At 43.1% G+C, this 15,423-nt stretch overlaps 1 protein-coding gene across 1 annotated transcript in view; it reads right to left on the bottom strand.

Annotated features, from left to right (window-relative positions):
• DNAJC11 (DnaJ heat shock protein family (Hsp40) member C11) overlaps nt 1-14,821 on the bottom strand; it is a 75,000-nt gene extending 60,179 nt beyond the window's left edge. The window contains exon 1 of the mRNA XM_027843840.1: nt 14,696-14,821. Coding sequence (XP_027699641.1) covers nt 14,696-14,767 — 72 coding nt within the window. The 5' untranslated portion in view covers nt 14,768-14,821. The remainder of the gene's footprint in view (nt 1-14,695) is intronic.
• Between the last annotated feature and the right edge of the window lie 602 nt (nt 14,822-15,423).

Below are 15,423 nucleotides of genomic sequence, written 5' to 3'. Positions count from 1 at the left end.
AGTGGACTGCTACAAATACAGGCCTGGGACTAAGACAAGATACTGGGACTGGAGATATTGCTCCAAGTTCATTTGTATAGCTGTATTACTATTAACACTCACATCTGAGAGAGACATTTTGACCTCTATAATCCTCAATGATCAATACCACTGTAGCCCATCCTCTTGCCGATTTATGGAAACTTCAATGTTATCAGGATCTGTAATTTCACTGATGTGGTACTCCTTCCACCAATGCAGAGCACAGCCCTCTCCAGAGGCTCCTCAAGAGTAGGTGGGGCCAACTTAGTGACAAACTTCTTCTAGTTGGCCTAAATCTCAGGACAACAGACACACAATCTAACACTAAGCTCACTGATGGAAAACTATTTCCCCCCTATTTTATTTAGATACAAATAAGTAAAATATTTTTATATTGTAAATATAAAACGTTACATATCTACAAATATATTTTACTGAATGCTTGTAGCTCTACATCACTGTCATTTCTGGGAATCCTGTTCTCATACTGAACCCTCCCTTAGAACAAAGGAAAAAAATTAAGCAAAAACAAAACCCAAAACCCAAATCCAATATAGTGAACTATAGTGACCCCTTCCTGACAAGGAATATAACATACTCCTCCACCTTTCTGCTGTGACGTTGGGGGCATATTCTCTAACAGTATTGGTGGATTATTCAGAATTGGCCTTTCTTTTAGTAGCATTTTATTCACATTGCTGTAGTTAATTACTCTGTAAAGCTTTCTTCAGATACTGTGTATTTCTGCATCAGTTCATACAAATCTTCTCATGTTTCTGTCTACTTTATATTCACTATTTCTTAATGCACAATAATATGGAAAGCTGTTTTTAAAGAGAGTTTACAATTTGTATGTTTTTCTAGCTTTTGATGTGATTGCATACACCAAAGGACCCAATGGATGAGTCCTTCCCTACCTCAGGGGGCCTCAACCTTTCTTTGACAAGAAGTTACTTTGTTCCCAGTCTTACACCTGCCAAAGAGAAGGATGTTAAAAAGGGAACTCATTCACATATTGGGTGAAATACTAGAAGATCAACTTTTGATATCTGACTGACATAAGCATAGGACAAATGAAATTTATCAAACATATAACCCAAAGAGGCGGTGCAGATAGGAAATACAAATGGGTTTTTAAAAGGTCTGGAGAAATTTATGAATGAGATTGCCTAGACAGAAGGCAGAACTGAGGTGGCAGAGTAGCAGGAAGAGTTCCCCTCAACCCAAACTCCTCCAAAGAGATCTATATAGAAAATGTGGCAGACTGGATGAGATGGAGACCCGGCCAGGTCAGTAAAGGAAAACAGAGGTCAGCAGACACTGACGGCAATGGCCAAGTCCAGCAGCAATCAACTACTGCCCACCTCCTAACTGCACTTGCAGGGTTGTGAGGATCAAATGAGATAGTATCTGTAAAAAGCACTTAGCACAGTGCCTGGCACAGAGTAGGCATTATATAAATGCTTTTCTTCCTTCCTCTTTCCCGCTCAGACACAGATGCAGGTCCTGAATTTTCAGAGCTCAGACTAGGGGTGCAGCAATCAAACTTTACCTTGGATCAGACCACTTTGGGAGCACTGAAAACTTGCAGGTCCCCAAACTGTCCCTAAGAGCAGGGAATAATATAACATTCAATACTACAAGAAAGCAGTAAGGGGACTAACCAGACATTCCCTCACAAGTGCACAGAGTGGAGCCCTAACATCAAGTCCAAAGACAGGAAGCAGTCTGGAAAAATAAGCAAACAAAAAAGAATCCCATTGTGAAAAGCTATCATGGTGGCAAGGATATTTGAAATAAACTCAGAAGGGAATGACTGCAAAACAGCTTCAAGCAAAATCTCAAAGAAAAATAAAGTATAGGCATGAATTTAACTAGAATTCCCAGAAGATATGAACAAGAGTTTAAAATGTTTTTACAAATGAATCAAGAGCACTAGAGGAAAAAAAATGGAAAAGAACCAAGAGATCTATGTAGAAGAAAGAATTGGAAAGACAGCACAGTCCCTTCAAACTCTAGGATTCTATAAACCATGAGACTGGAAGGAGTATGAAATGAGAACAAAAGAGTAAAGGCTGAACTTTGGAGGAAGAGATCCCATTTGTATTTTTGTCTTCTACCACCACGAGGGAACAACTTCAATAAATGCATTATCCACTGTAAGAAATACTTCCTTTTACAGTATTTCTCCTAAAACAATCTGCTTCATCAGATGTCCCCATGGTTCAAGTATTCTGCGATTTGGTGAGAAGTTCAATGTTTACACCACTAAAGGGAAGAAAATGGGGACTGTTGGATAAAGACAAATTTTTTTTTTTAAAGACTCTTCTGTCAGGAAAGATGAAAGCTGAAGAGTCATACAAATACACACAACTGGATTTGAACCAGGAAACTTAGGTTTGATTCTTGGCTTTGCCATTGTATAGCCTTAGGCAAGTCCTATCTTTTCTGGGTCAGAGTTTCCTTATTAGAAAAAGAAGGGGGTGTGCTAGATGGAAACAGCTCTAAATCAAGACAATCTCAAAGTACTAACACGAAAGGACATCCTTTGAAACCAGAGCACAGTAAACTTAGGACAAATAAAACTTGTTAAACTCTTTATTTACTCCAAGAGGTGGGCAAATCATTTCAACTCTATCAGTCTCAATTTCCTCATATGTCAAATGAGAGTTGGACTAGATCAGTAGTGTCAAACTAAAATAGACCTTACCACAGAAAATCACATATTAACATTATCTATGTTCTATTGCACTTTTATTTATTTTGTTAACTATTTCCCAATTATACTTTAATCTGGCTCCAGTTGCACTAGGAACCAGAGATCCCATTCCACCTCTAAATCCAATGATTTTGGTATAGGAAGGATACATAAATGGCCTCCGAAGAGGCTGGCTATAGATGACTATTTGAAGAAGCTGGGCTGAACCTCAATTTTAAGGCCGATCATTATCTTCCTGCCCAAGCATATCCTTTTGGTATCTCCTGGGCCAGAGGTACCAAAGGGGGTGGACCCTGGATGCCAAACTTTATCTTCCCATGACAACAAACCAAGGCTAGAGATAAGGGGAAGAGAACTCATCCTCTTTTGGTTCCAATACCCTTCCTTTTGATTTTCAGCACATTTTGGCTAGAGTAGCACATATGAGGCCAACGTTTTCCCTGAACAAGCCTACGAGGATTTGGAATTTCTATGCGGGGTCACTGGATCGATGATGTAGAGATGAAAGGTACCTCAGGGCCGTCTCATCTAACCCTTTCAATAAAATTACATTCTGTTGGGTGGATACAACATGTTCACAAGAAAGTAAATACAAGATGTATACAAAGTAAACACAAAGTTGTTTTTGGTGGTGGTGGTGAAGGCACTAACAACTGGCATAAATAGGAGGTGGCAACGTTTAGGTCCAGCCTTAAAGGGAGTTAGGGTTTCAAAGAGATAGAGAGGAAAGAGAAAGTTCCAAGCATTGGGGCCCTTGGACAATGCAGGGAGGCAGGAGATGGGTCATGTACAAGAACAGTAAGTGGGCCGGTGAGGCTAGAATTAAGGGTGCCTGAGAAGAAATAACACATAAGCAGACTGGAAAGTTGGGTTCTGTAGGGCTGGTCTGTGTGGGACTTTAAATGCCCAGCAGGAGAGAGTTATTTTATCCTTGGGATTTAGGAGCCACTGGAAAGAGAAGTGGCCAGAACCACGCTTTGTAATTGGTCTGAAGGTTGTGCGGGATGGAAGGATCAAGTGAAGGCTAAGGAAAAAGAGCACAGAAAGTTTGTGGGCAGAAGGAAAGACGCCAGTGGAGAAGGAAAAGCTGAAAATTAGGGAGAGAATGGGGATAACTGAGGGAATGAGCTCCACAGGAGCAAAAGCACAAGAAGAGGGGCTGGCCTTAGTGAGAAGGCCCGCCTCATTCATCTTCTGAGACTATAGCAAAAGGAGATAAAATGGACCATGGGACGGAGGTGATCTGAAGTGTGGAATTTGGAAGCAAAGGGAACCCTGGACAAATGGCTTCAAATTTTTTGAGTGACATATTTGTTCAAGTCATTTTCTGAGAGGGAAGGAGTATGGAACAGCTATTGTGGGAGTGTGATAGAGTTAATCAGGGAAGAAGAAAGGGTTGCAGTGCAGCAGGGTGGGCCCAATGGAGATCAGATAACACATGTATAGTGAACCCAGCCAATATGGTTGTGTGACTTTCTCTAGTGATATACAGCAGGAATCCAGGGTTTGGGTTTGGAAAGGGGTAAGTGGTAACAAGACAATGGGACTTAAGAGCAGAGGGCAGTATAAAGGATTAACTAAAGGATCCAGATTTTGAAGGTAAGAAAAATGAGAGCAGAGCAGAGGTGATAGCCCAAGGGAGGGCTGTCTGCCTCGAGGTTACAGTAAGGTTAGAGAACTGCTTCAGAGGTGTGAGGCACAGCAAAGGAGGAAGGCTTACAGGTTACATGAGGTCAGACAAAGGGATTTCGGGGGGGGGGGGGGGGTTGATGACCATCCCTATGTGTGTGGGATGACTCTGATGGCAGAAGGTGAAGAGGAATTAAGAAGCCTCTTGATGAGGGTGAAAAAGGAGAGTGTAAAAGCTGGCGTGAAGCTTAACATCCAAAAGCTAAGATCTTGGCAACTGGTCCCGTCACTTCCTGGCAAATAGAGGGAGAAGAAATGGAAGCAGTGTCAGATTTGATACTGTTAGGCTCAGAGATCACTGCAGATGGCGACTGCAGCCATGGAATTAGAAGATGCTTGCTCCTTGGAAGGAAGTTCTGGCAAATATGGACAGCATGCTAAAAAGCAGAGACATCACCTTGCCAACAAAGGTCCACATAGTCAAAGCTATGGTTTTTCCAGTAGCAATGTATGGCTGAGAGTTGGACTATAAGGAAAACTGAGCATCACAAAATCAATGCTTTCGAATTGTGGTGCTGGAGAAGACTTTTGAGAGTCCCTTGGACAGAGATCAAATCAATCAATACTTAAAATTAATTCGGGCTATTAACTGGAAGGTCAAATACTGAAGCTGAAGCTTAAATACTTTGGCCACATAAGGAGAAGATGGGACTCAATGGAAGAGACCCTGATGCTGGGAAAAACTGAAGGCTAAAGGAAAAGGGGACAGCAGAGGATGAGATGAATAAATAGTGTCATGGAAACAATGACAACATGAGCTTGGATAGATTTCTAGAGACAGTGGAGAACTGAAAGGCCTGGCACGCTCTGGTCCACGGAGTCATGAACAGTTGCAACTGAACAACAAAGATGTGTGGGTGAGGTGGAGGGAAGGTACAGATCCTGAGAGCTGAGCAGGCTGATGAACTGAGAATTAAGCGACTCTAAGAGGACATTAACATGCAAATCGATGTCCCTGAGGATAAGGAAAAGATTAGAGTAGAAAATAAGAGTGTGATCCACACAGTGAACTCCTTGAGAATGGAAGGAGAATGAATGACCCCGGGAGGTCAGTCAGTCAGTCAATAAACATTTATTAAGCGCCTATTATGAGCCAAGCTAAACACTGGGGATACAAAGAAAAACAAAACATTAGTGCACAGTCTAAAGGGGGAGATCATATCAAATACCTGTGCAGAAACAAGCTTTATATGGGGAGTTGAGAGAGGATAACTATTGGGATATAAATAGGGTAACATCTGGAGGGAGTGAATTTCAAAAGAGAAGCTGATGAGTAAGAATGGTAGGGGGAGTCTAGAAGTGGCAGTGAGGAGAAAGAAGCAGGCCTTCCCTCCCTCCTAGTCCAGTGTGGAGAGAGGGAGGATTGAGGGAAGGTACATCCAGTACTAGAGAGGGTGGTGAGGGATACAGGGTCTGCCATGGGGAGCCAGGTTTTTACGACAGTAGGAAAAAAGAAGGTGCATGAGAGGACAAAGTCTAACTAAAGGGCTGTTTATTAACAACAGGCTGGGGGTTCAGAGGGCACACTGGAAAGGGCAGAGTATTTTGGTCATACCAAATCTTATGTTACTCTTTTGACCTTCTTATAATATATCCCTGTTTGACTTGGAATTTCATTTCTTAATGAAGTGCTCCGAACTTAAAGAGATTTCATTATGTACTGTTCATATGCAAAAATTTTCTTGACTCAGCAAATGAGTCAAGCAAGAACAACAGAGATAATATTGTCATATCAGAAAAGATCCTCCTCAGCTGAACTCAGATAACTGCAATGACCAATTCTGGCCCCAAGAACAGACGGTGAACCAACGCTTGTCTCTTTAAGGAGAAATGGAAGATGACAGTGGCAGAATGGTCAAGTCCTGTCAGATGGCTGACCGCTTTTGCTGAACAGTTTTCCTTTGTTATGAGGGAGGATTAAACGGGGGGAGGGGGCATCGTAGAAAATAAAACACAAAGTATATCAACAAAACTTTTAAAAAGAAGAGACCCTGTTTCAAGCTGTGAACTCCCCAAGTGCACAGAGACTGAGTGGTGTCCCTGTCTGAGAAATAGGAACTAATCCAACAGCAGCTGCACTCTTTTGTTGTTCGGTTGTTTCCATCATGTCTGACTCCCTGTGATCCCATTTGGGGTTTTTGTGGCAGAGATACTGCAGTGGTTTGCCATTTCCCTCTCCAGCTTATTTTACAGATGAGGAAACAGAGGCAAAAAAGGATGAAGTCACTTGCCCAGGGTCCCACAGCTAGAAAGTGTCTGAGGCCAGATTTGAACTCAGGAACATGAGTCTTCCAGACTCCAGGCCCAGCGCACTATCTACTGTGCCTCCAGACACACTTTAAGGTTAAGTCAAGCATGATGCTTCCTTGCCTCATCTTCTCAAAGGCTCTATAGAAGGTTTCATAACCTTATAGAATCTTCACTGTATCAAATCTTAGCAATCCCATAGTTCAGCCCCTCTCCTCCACCCCCCAATACATGAATCCATCCTACAAGGGGAGACAACACAGTTGGATAATGGGAAGAGAAGTGAATTTAAAACCAAAAGGCCTTGGTTTGGGGCCAGGCTGGGTGACTTAAATGATGCTGGCCAAGTCACTTGACTCCTCTGGGTCTCAATTTCTTCACCACTAAAATGAACAAGCTCCACCTCCAATCCTCCATCTTCCCACCCTAGAAGTCACAGGATCATAGGGTGAGATCTGGAAATGACCTTCGAGGTCACAGAGTCTAACACCCTCATTAGACAGATGTGGTCCTGAGAAGTTAAATGACTCCCCAGGGTCCCATGGATACCAAGTGTCGGGGGCAGGATTTCAGGTCTTCTTGACTCCAAGTCTACTCACTTTATCTTCAAGACCACTGGGGCTACCTGCTAAGACATGTGACTTAACAATCTGAGGAACTCCTCACCAGGAAGAGGCAGGATAAAGACTCAGCCTGGGAGGGCCCTTTTAGAAGCACCAACTATTTCAAAAGCTAGAAAAATAAAACAATTATACAAATTAGCTTTTATATAAATGGGCAGCATGGGGGGGGCTATCCTACTGACACTGATGGGTAACAGAGAATTCTAGAAGGCAGAACTCTCAAGAGTTTTCTAATATGGGGAATGCAGAGGGAGATTTTAATAACTTGACAGAAATAGCTTTTTAAATAATATGCTATGTAAATAAAAGAGCAGAGACCTATGACTTAGGGAATAAAGGAATCTGGGCTTCTACTCAAAAACATGGCTTATTGAGGGGTGATTCTTTTCCTGTCCTTTTTTTCTCAATGATTTATTATAAATAATACTGAACATCAACACAATTAAACTTACTTTGCAACTGTTTAAAATTCCCCTCTTGGATCACTGCCTTGTCACAGCAGAGGGGACTGCATAGCTCAATGAAACTCTGAGCTACGCCATGAGATTACCCAAGACAGACAAGTCATAGTAGAGGGTTCTGACAAAAGTGATCCACTGGAGAAGGAAATAGCAAGTCACTCCAGGTATATTTTCCAAGAAAATCCCATGGACAGTATTAAAATGATAAAAGAGATCACCAGAAGACGGGTCCATCAGGTCAGAAGATGTCCAACACACTACTGGAGAAGAACAGAGGACAGCTCTAGTATTAATGAAGTAGCTGGGCCAAAGTCTAAAGGAAACTCAGCCATGGATGTGTCTGATGATAACAAGAAAGTCCAATGCTGTAAAGATCAATATTGTAATAGAACCTGGAATGTAAGAGCTAGGAACCAAGGTAAGCTGGATATGGTCAAACAGGAGATGGAAAGATTCAACATCAATATCTTGGATGTCAGTGAACATATCGTGGACAGGAATGGGTGAATTTAATTCAGGGGTTCATTACATAGACTATCGTGGGCAAGAATCCCTTAGAAGAAATGGCGTAGCCCTCATAGTCAATAGGGGGAGAAAAGCAGTATTGGGGTATAATCTCCAAAATGACCTAATGATATCTGTTTGAATCCAAGGCAAACTGTTCAATATCACAGTAATACAAGTTTATCCTTCGAACACTGGCAACCAAGAGGCCAAAATTGGTCAGTTCTATGAAGACCTATAAAATCTTCTAGAAATAACACCAAAAAAAGATGTCATATTCACCACAACTGGAAATAACAGGCAAGTTTGGCTTTGGAGTACAAAATGAAACAGGGCAGAAATTAATTGAGTTTTATCAAAATAATTTGTTGGTCATAGCAAACACTCTTTTTCAACAACCCAAAAGGTGACCCTATACATGAACATCATCAGATGGTCAATACTGAAATCGGACTGATTATATAATTTTCAGCCAAAGGTGGAGAAGTTCTATATAGTCAGTTAAAACAAGACCTGGAGCTGACTGTGGCTCAGATCATGAGCTTCTTATTGCAAAATTCAGACTTAAATTGAAGGAAAAACATCAGACCATACAGGTATGATCTAAATAATATCCCTTATGAATATGAAGCGGAAGTGATGAATAGATTTAAGGGATTAGATCTGGTAGATAGAGTGCCTGAAGAATGGACAAAGGTTTGCAATATTGTACAGGAGGCAGCGACAAAAAACGTTTCAAAGAAAAAGAGCAAGAAAGCAAAATGGCTGTCTTTTGAGGCTTTACAAATAGCTGAAGAAAAAAGGAAAGGGAAAGGAGAAAGGGAAATACATAGTCTACTGAATGCAGAATTCTAGAGAATAGCAAGGAGTAATAAGGTTTTCTTAAATCAACAATGCAAAGAAATAAAGAAAACAATAGAACAGGAAAGACCAGGTCTCTTCAAGAAAATCAGAGATAGCAAAGGAAGGTTTCATTCTCCCAAAATGGGCATAATAGAAGACAAAAATGGTAGGGATTTAACAGAAGCAAAAGAGATTAAGAAGGGGTTACAAGAACACACAGAAGAATTTAACATCACATCACCAATGACCATGATGGTGTGGTCCCTGGAGAAGAAGTCAAGTGGGTCCTAGGAAGCATTGCTAACAATAGGGCTAATGGGGATGAGGGAATTCCAGCTGAGCTATTTAAAATCCTAAAAGATGATGCTGTTCAAGTGCTGCACTCAATATGCCAGCAAATTTGGAAAACCCAACAGTGGCCACTGAATTGGAAAAAAATAGTTTATATTCCAATCCAAAAGAAGGGCAATGCCAAAGAATGTTTAAATTACAAAAAAAATTGTGTTCATTTCACAGGAAGGCAAATTTATGCTTAAGATTCTGCAAGCGAGGCTTCAGCAATATGTGAACTGAGAATTACCAGAGGCAGAGGAAAACAGAGACCAAATATGGGGAAAGCAAGGGAGTTCCAGAAAAATATCTACTTCTGCTTCATTGACTACACTAAAGCCTCTGACTGTGTAGATCACAAGAAAACGTGGCAAGTCCTTAAAGAGATAAGAATACCAGATCACTTTACTTGTCTCCTAAGGAACCTGTATATAGGCCAAGAAGCAACAGTTAGAACCAAACATGAAAAAATGGATTGGATTAAGATTAGAAAAGGAGTACAACAGGGCTGTATATTGTCACTTTATTTAACTTACATCAGAGTATATCATGTGAAATGCCAAGCTGAAAGAATCAAAAGCCAGAATTAAGGTTGTTGGGAGGAATATCAACAATCTCAGATATACAGACAATACCAGTCTGATGGCAGAAAGTGAAGAAGAATTAAGAAGTCTCTTGATGAAGGTGAAAAAGGAGAGTGTGAAAGCTGGCTTGAAGCTTAATATAAAAAAAACAAACAACCTAAGATCTTGGCAATTGGTCCCATCACTTCCTGGTGAAAAGAGGGAGAAGAAATGGAAGCAGTGTCAGATTTTATATTCTTGGGCTCAAAGATCACTGCAAATGGTGACTGCAGCCATGAAATTAGAAGATGCTTGCTTATTAGAAGGAAAGTTCTGGCAAATATGGACAGCATACTGAAAACAGAGACATCACTATGCCAACAAAGATCCATATAGTCAAAGCTACGATTTTTCCAGTAGCAATGTATGGATTTGAGAGTTGGACTATAAGGAAAGCTGAGCATCACAGAATCAATGCTTTCGAACTGTGGTGCTGGAGAACACTTTTGAGAGTCCCTTGGACAGAGATCAAATCAATCAATAAAGAAATTAATTCAAGCTACTAAGTGGAAGGTCAGATACTGAAGCTGAAGCTTAAATATTTTGTCCACATAATGAGAATCTCTGGAGGAGACTTTGATGGTAGGAAAGACTGAAGGCAAAAGGAAAAGGGGACGGAAGAGGATGAGATGGATAGACAGTGTCATGGAAGCAACAAACATGAGCTTGGACAGACTTCAGGAGATAGTGGAGAACAGAAGGACCTGGCATGCTACGGTCCATAGGTCGAGAAAAGTCAGACATGATTGAATGACCAAACAACAACAACCATGAAGTGTTTTAACAAGAGGCAGCTTGATGGCATAGTGGACAGAGTGCTGGACTGGAGGTCAGAAGACCCAAGTTTTTTAATCCTGTTTCAGAACACTTACTAGCTGCACAACCCAGGGCAAGTTCCTTCCCTTCTCTGCTCTTGAATTTACTCATCTGTAAAATGAGGGGGCTGAATTAGCTGGCCTGAGGCCCCTTCCAGTACTAAACAGAGCCATATCTACATGTATATCACTCTAAATCTTCATCATGATTCTTTATCCATTCATTCTTCCTGTTATATTGTAGTCATTAGTATATGCTCTGTTCTTGTACTAATTTGGAAAAATGAAATCATACCCATTCACTTTGATTGGCAACTTCTTTTTGCCCAGAAGAAAAAGAATTACATTGAACAAAACCATGATAAACTAATGGCAAATCCAAACTTCCTATGATGTACTGAATTTTCTTTCAAAAAATTTAGCATTTGTAATATATAAGTATGACATAAAACAAGAAATCCAGTTTGTTCTTTCCAGTTTATGCTAAATGACTTTCAGACATTTTCAGACATTGAGAATACTAGCGAATTTTTATAGAAGCAAAGAATTAGGATGGAAATCTATTTTTATTTCTGTAAAACTATACAGATCAACAACATAGTGATTCACTATGAAAGAATTCTTTCGCCAAATTACAGGCACAGAATCACCTCCTGAGATCAGTCAGATCTTGAGCACCTCTCTCTAAGTGTCTGACACACTCAATGAGAAATGCCCAGGGAGTCATAAATCACATTCCCAGTGGGAGATGGGCTGACGAGGGCTCCACTCTGAAAAGGGGAAGTCTAAGATACACAGAGAAAGTGAGTCGTTAATAATAACGGACATGCTTGTCACGCTTTAGAATTTACAAAGTGCTTTCCACACATTTTCTCATCTGAGTCTCACAACAACCCTGTGGGTCAGAGGCTATGGGTCTTATGCTCATCTAAGAGGTAAAGAAACCAAGGTTTATTATAGACTATAGGATAAGCAGCTAATGTTCAAAATACAGTTTGGCTGGTTGTCTGACTAGTCTCCTGTTTAATTCACTGGACTATAAACTTGGGATAATATCTTTAATGTGAAAAATGGCTTACAATGAAATGTTATTTCTGTACATTTCATCTCTCAAACTGCTTCCACATGACATGTTTCAAAAAGACCTGGTGAACACACTTGGCTCTGGAACTCTGAAACTATATAAATGAACAGCATTGATATGAATGAGTGCCTTCTCCCACAGTTCTACCCAATTAGACTGGAGAACACAAGACTGAACAGCCCAGAGAGCCAGAGACGTCAATACTACTTTTCTGTCAACTAACCCAGGTTTCTAAACTAAACCTGATCACAACCAAACCACTAAACCTAACCAGTGTTAGGTCTGGATCCTCACCAACTCCAGTGCTTAGCACAGTACCTGCTACATTGTAGGTGCTTTATGAATGTTTACTCACTGACCTCAGAAATGACCTCTAGAAAAGATCTGGACCCCAAAAATCTAAGTGTTAGCTTCCCAACTTCTCTCCTATGTTAAGACAAGATAATCTCAGCTAAAGCAAAAACAGAGGAGGGGTCTCGAAAGTCTCAGTGCAGGTTTAAGCTTAGCTAGCTTAAATACATTGGCAACACCCTGCAGACATGCTTTCTTTGAAACCAGGACGTCTTCTTGGAAGGTTAACCAAATGCTAATAACTTTGTTGATGGTACAGTGAGAAGAGTGATGGATTTGTAGCCAGAGGGCCTGGGTCTGAATGTACCTCTCTAGGCCTCGGTTTCCTCAACTGTACCATGATGGATTGAGACCACATGACCTCTAAGGCTCCTTCAGACTCTAAACGTGTGCATTTGTAAACTATTTAATCATGACTATTTAGCTACTTGTTTTTGCCATCATCAGCCTTACAAATAGCTACTCATCCTGAACAAGTACAGATTTTTTTCCAGTGAGAAGTAATTGACTGATTCCATTTATTTCACCAGTTGCGTGCTTACTAAAATGAAGAGTTGCTGAGAAAATGTTTTAGTGGTGAGGACATTTTCAGTAAATGAGAATCAGAGAGTGTCACAGCTGAAATAGCCTTAGACACTATCAACTTAAAGACTAGAGCCTAGTCCAGCGCTCTCCCTTCACAAATGAGGAAACTGACTTGCCCAAGGTCAGAGTTTAAATGTCAGAATCAGGACATATAAGCCACCAGCTTCAATCTGTGGTTCAGCAGGGTCATACTACCCAATGTGCATACTGCCCAACACTGGCAAGATTTTGTTTCGCTGCCAGAAAACATGGGGTACAGAACTAAGATGACTGCAGAAGCAAGGCTAAGCAATGCACGACAAAATGAGAAGAAGTCACAGCCCTTTGTTCCCCCTCATGCCCTTTTCCCTGATCAGTACAAAAGGATACCTAATGTACCAAGACTGACATAGGATCGTGGAGGCAGATCTGGAAGGATCCTATAAAGAGTCGGGGACAGAGGTAACAACACTGGCTCCAAAGTCAGTAGACCTGGATTCAGATTCCTCTTCTGATGCCTACTACCTGAGTGACCTTGGGCAAGTTGACTCATCTCCCTGGGCCTCAGTTTCCTCATCTGAAAAATGAGAGGGTCAGACTAGAAGATGGCCTCTGAGGTCCCTTCTGGCTCTAGATTTGTCCAGACCCTATGACAAATTAGGAAACTGAGGCCCAGAGAAGTGACTTGTCCAAGGTCAAACAGGTGGTAAAGCAAATGGAAGAGACAACCAGATTCAAACAAAGGTCCTCAGACTCCCAATCTAGTCCTTTTTAAAAATGCTTATTAATAGCCTTTAAGGGAGGGGAAACCCACTGATCTTAAAGTCATAACACCAGGGTTCAATTTCCCTGTTCCAACATTTACTCCTTATGTGACCTTGGTAAGTAATTTTTGAGCATCAATTTTCTCATTTCTAAAATGGGGATAATCACATTTGTACTTCCTCCCTCGTCCCTGCTCTGGCACTTACTATTAGTGTGATCCTGTGCATATCTTTTGGTGTCCCTCCTCTTTAAAAACAAGAGTATTAGTCTAGAGGGTCTCTAAAGCACCTTCAGTTCTGACAGTTCTATATTCTCAGTTCTGGAAGCCAAGGTTCTAAGACCCCTTCCAGGTCTGAGATATATAATGCTCTTAGGTCCCTCTCCAGCTGTGACATTCAATACTCCCATGTCCCTCCTCAGGTGTGACATTCAATGCTGTCATGTCCCTCCTCAGGTGTGACATTCAATGCTGTCACGTCCCTCCTCAGGTGTGACACTTATGGCTTTCAAGTCCCTCCCCACATGTGCCATTCAATATTCTGAGGTACCTCTCCAGATGAGACATTAATGGCTTTCATGCCACTCCACAGATGAGACATTCAATGCCCCAGGTGTGACATTCAAAGCTCTCAAGTCCCTCCCCAAGTGTGACATTCAAGGCCCTCAGGTCGCTCCCCAGGTGTGACATTCGGGGATCTCAGACCCCTCCCCAGGTGTGACATTCGGGGCTCTCAGGCCCATCCCCAGATGTGACATTCAAGGTTCTCAGGTCCCTCCCCAGGTGAGACATTCAAGGCCCTCAGGTCGCTCCCCAGGTGTGACATTCGGGGCTCTCAGGCCCCTCCCCAAGGCTCTCCTCGGGCGGCCGGGCCAGGGGCGCTTGACCACGGGCAGCCTGCGCTGAGTCTCGGGGCAGGGCCGGCGTGGGGTGGCGGGGCCCCGCACGCGGCCTCCCCGTCCACGCCGCCCCCAGGCGCCCGGCGGCGGCGGCGGCCTCGGCCGGAGCGGCGCCCCCTGCTCGCCCCCCTGGAAGGCTCGGCGGTCCGCGGGCCTCACCTCCCGGCGCACGTTCAGCAGCGAGTAATAGTCTTCGTTGTCCAGCTCCTCCTCTATCAAGGCCGTCGCCATCTTCCCGACCTTTCACCCCGGCGGACGGGAAGGTCCGCTCACCAGAGGGAGGCGTGACACCTCCTCTTCCTCCCGCCCCGGAACCTGAGGGGCCGGGCCACAGGGAGGCACAGCGCGAGACTAGCCACAGCGGCCCCTGGCGGCTCGGAGCCGCGGCGCAGGCGCAGGCGCGAGGACCTCTCGGCCTTCTCTTCCAAACCCCGCCCCACCTGCCGAACCAAACCCAGAGGCGCGCATGCGTCATCGCCCTCGCGTCTGGAAGTGGGGAAGGGAGGAGGAGCCGCGGGGATGAGGGCGGGCTGATGACCTGCGACCCACGAACTGACGGTCTTTGCTCTCTTAACCATCAGCAGTTACCCTCACCCCACCCCGGAACTTAATAAGCAAAACCTCCAGACCCAGGATTGGACGTCCTTCTACCAGCCCCGGGGACCGAGATGCCCCGGGCAGCGTCCGAGCATCCTGGATGGTCTGGAGCCTCGAAGGCCTTCCAATGTCCCCTCCCCCTTTTACAGTGGAAGAGACGGAGGCCCAGATCTAACGAAGGAAGGGACAGCAAAAGTCATCTACCCCCTTCTGCCCCCGCCCCCCCATTTTACAGAGAGGAAACTGAGGATCGAGGAAGTCATATGGCCCCAGCTCTAGAGCCGGAAGGG

Source organism: Vombatus ursinus, unplaced genomic scaffold (genome assembly GCF_900497805.2).
Source record: "Vombatus ursinus unplaced genomic scaffold, bare-nosed wombat genome assembly UNPS02014932.1, whole genome shotgun sequence".
Taxonomy (NCBI): domain Eukaryota; kingdom Metazoa; phylum Chordata; class Mammalia; order Diprotodontia; family Vombatidae; genus Vombatus; species Vombatus ursinus.
The sequence above is the reverse complement of the archived record's forward strand: the minus strand, read 5'-3'. Positions and strand labels throughout refer to the sequence as shown.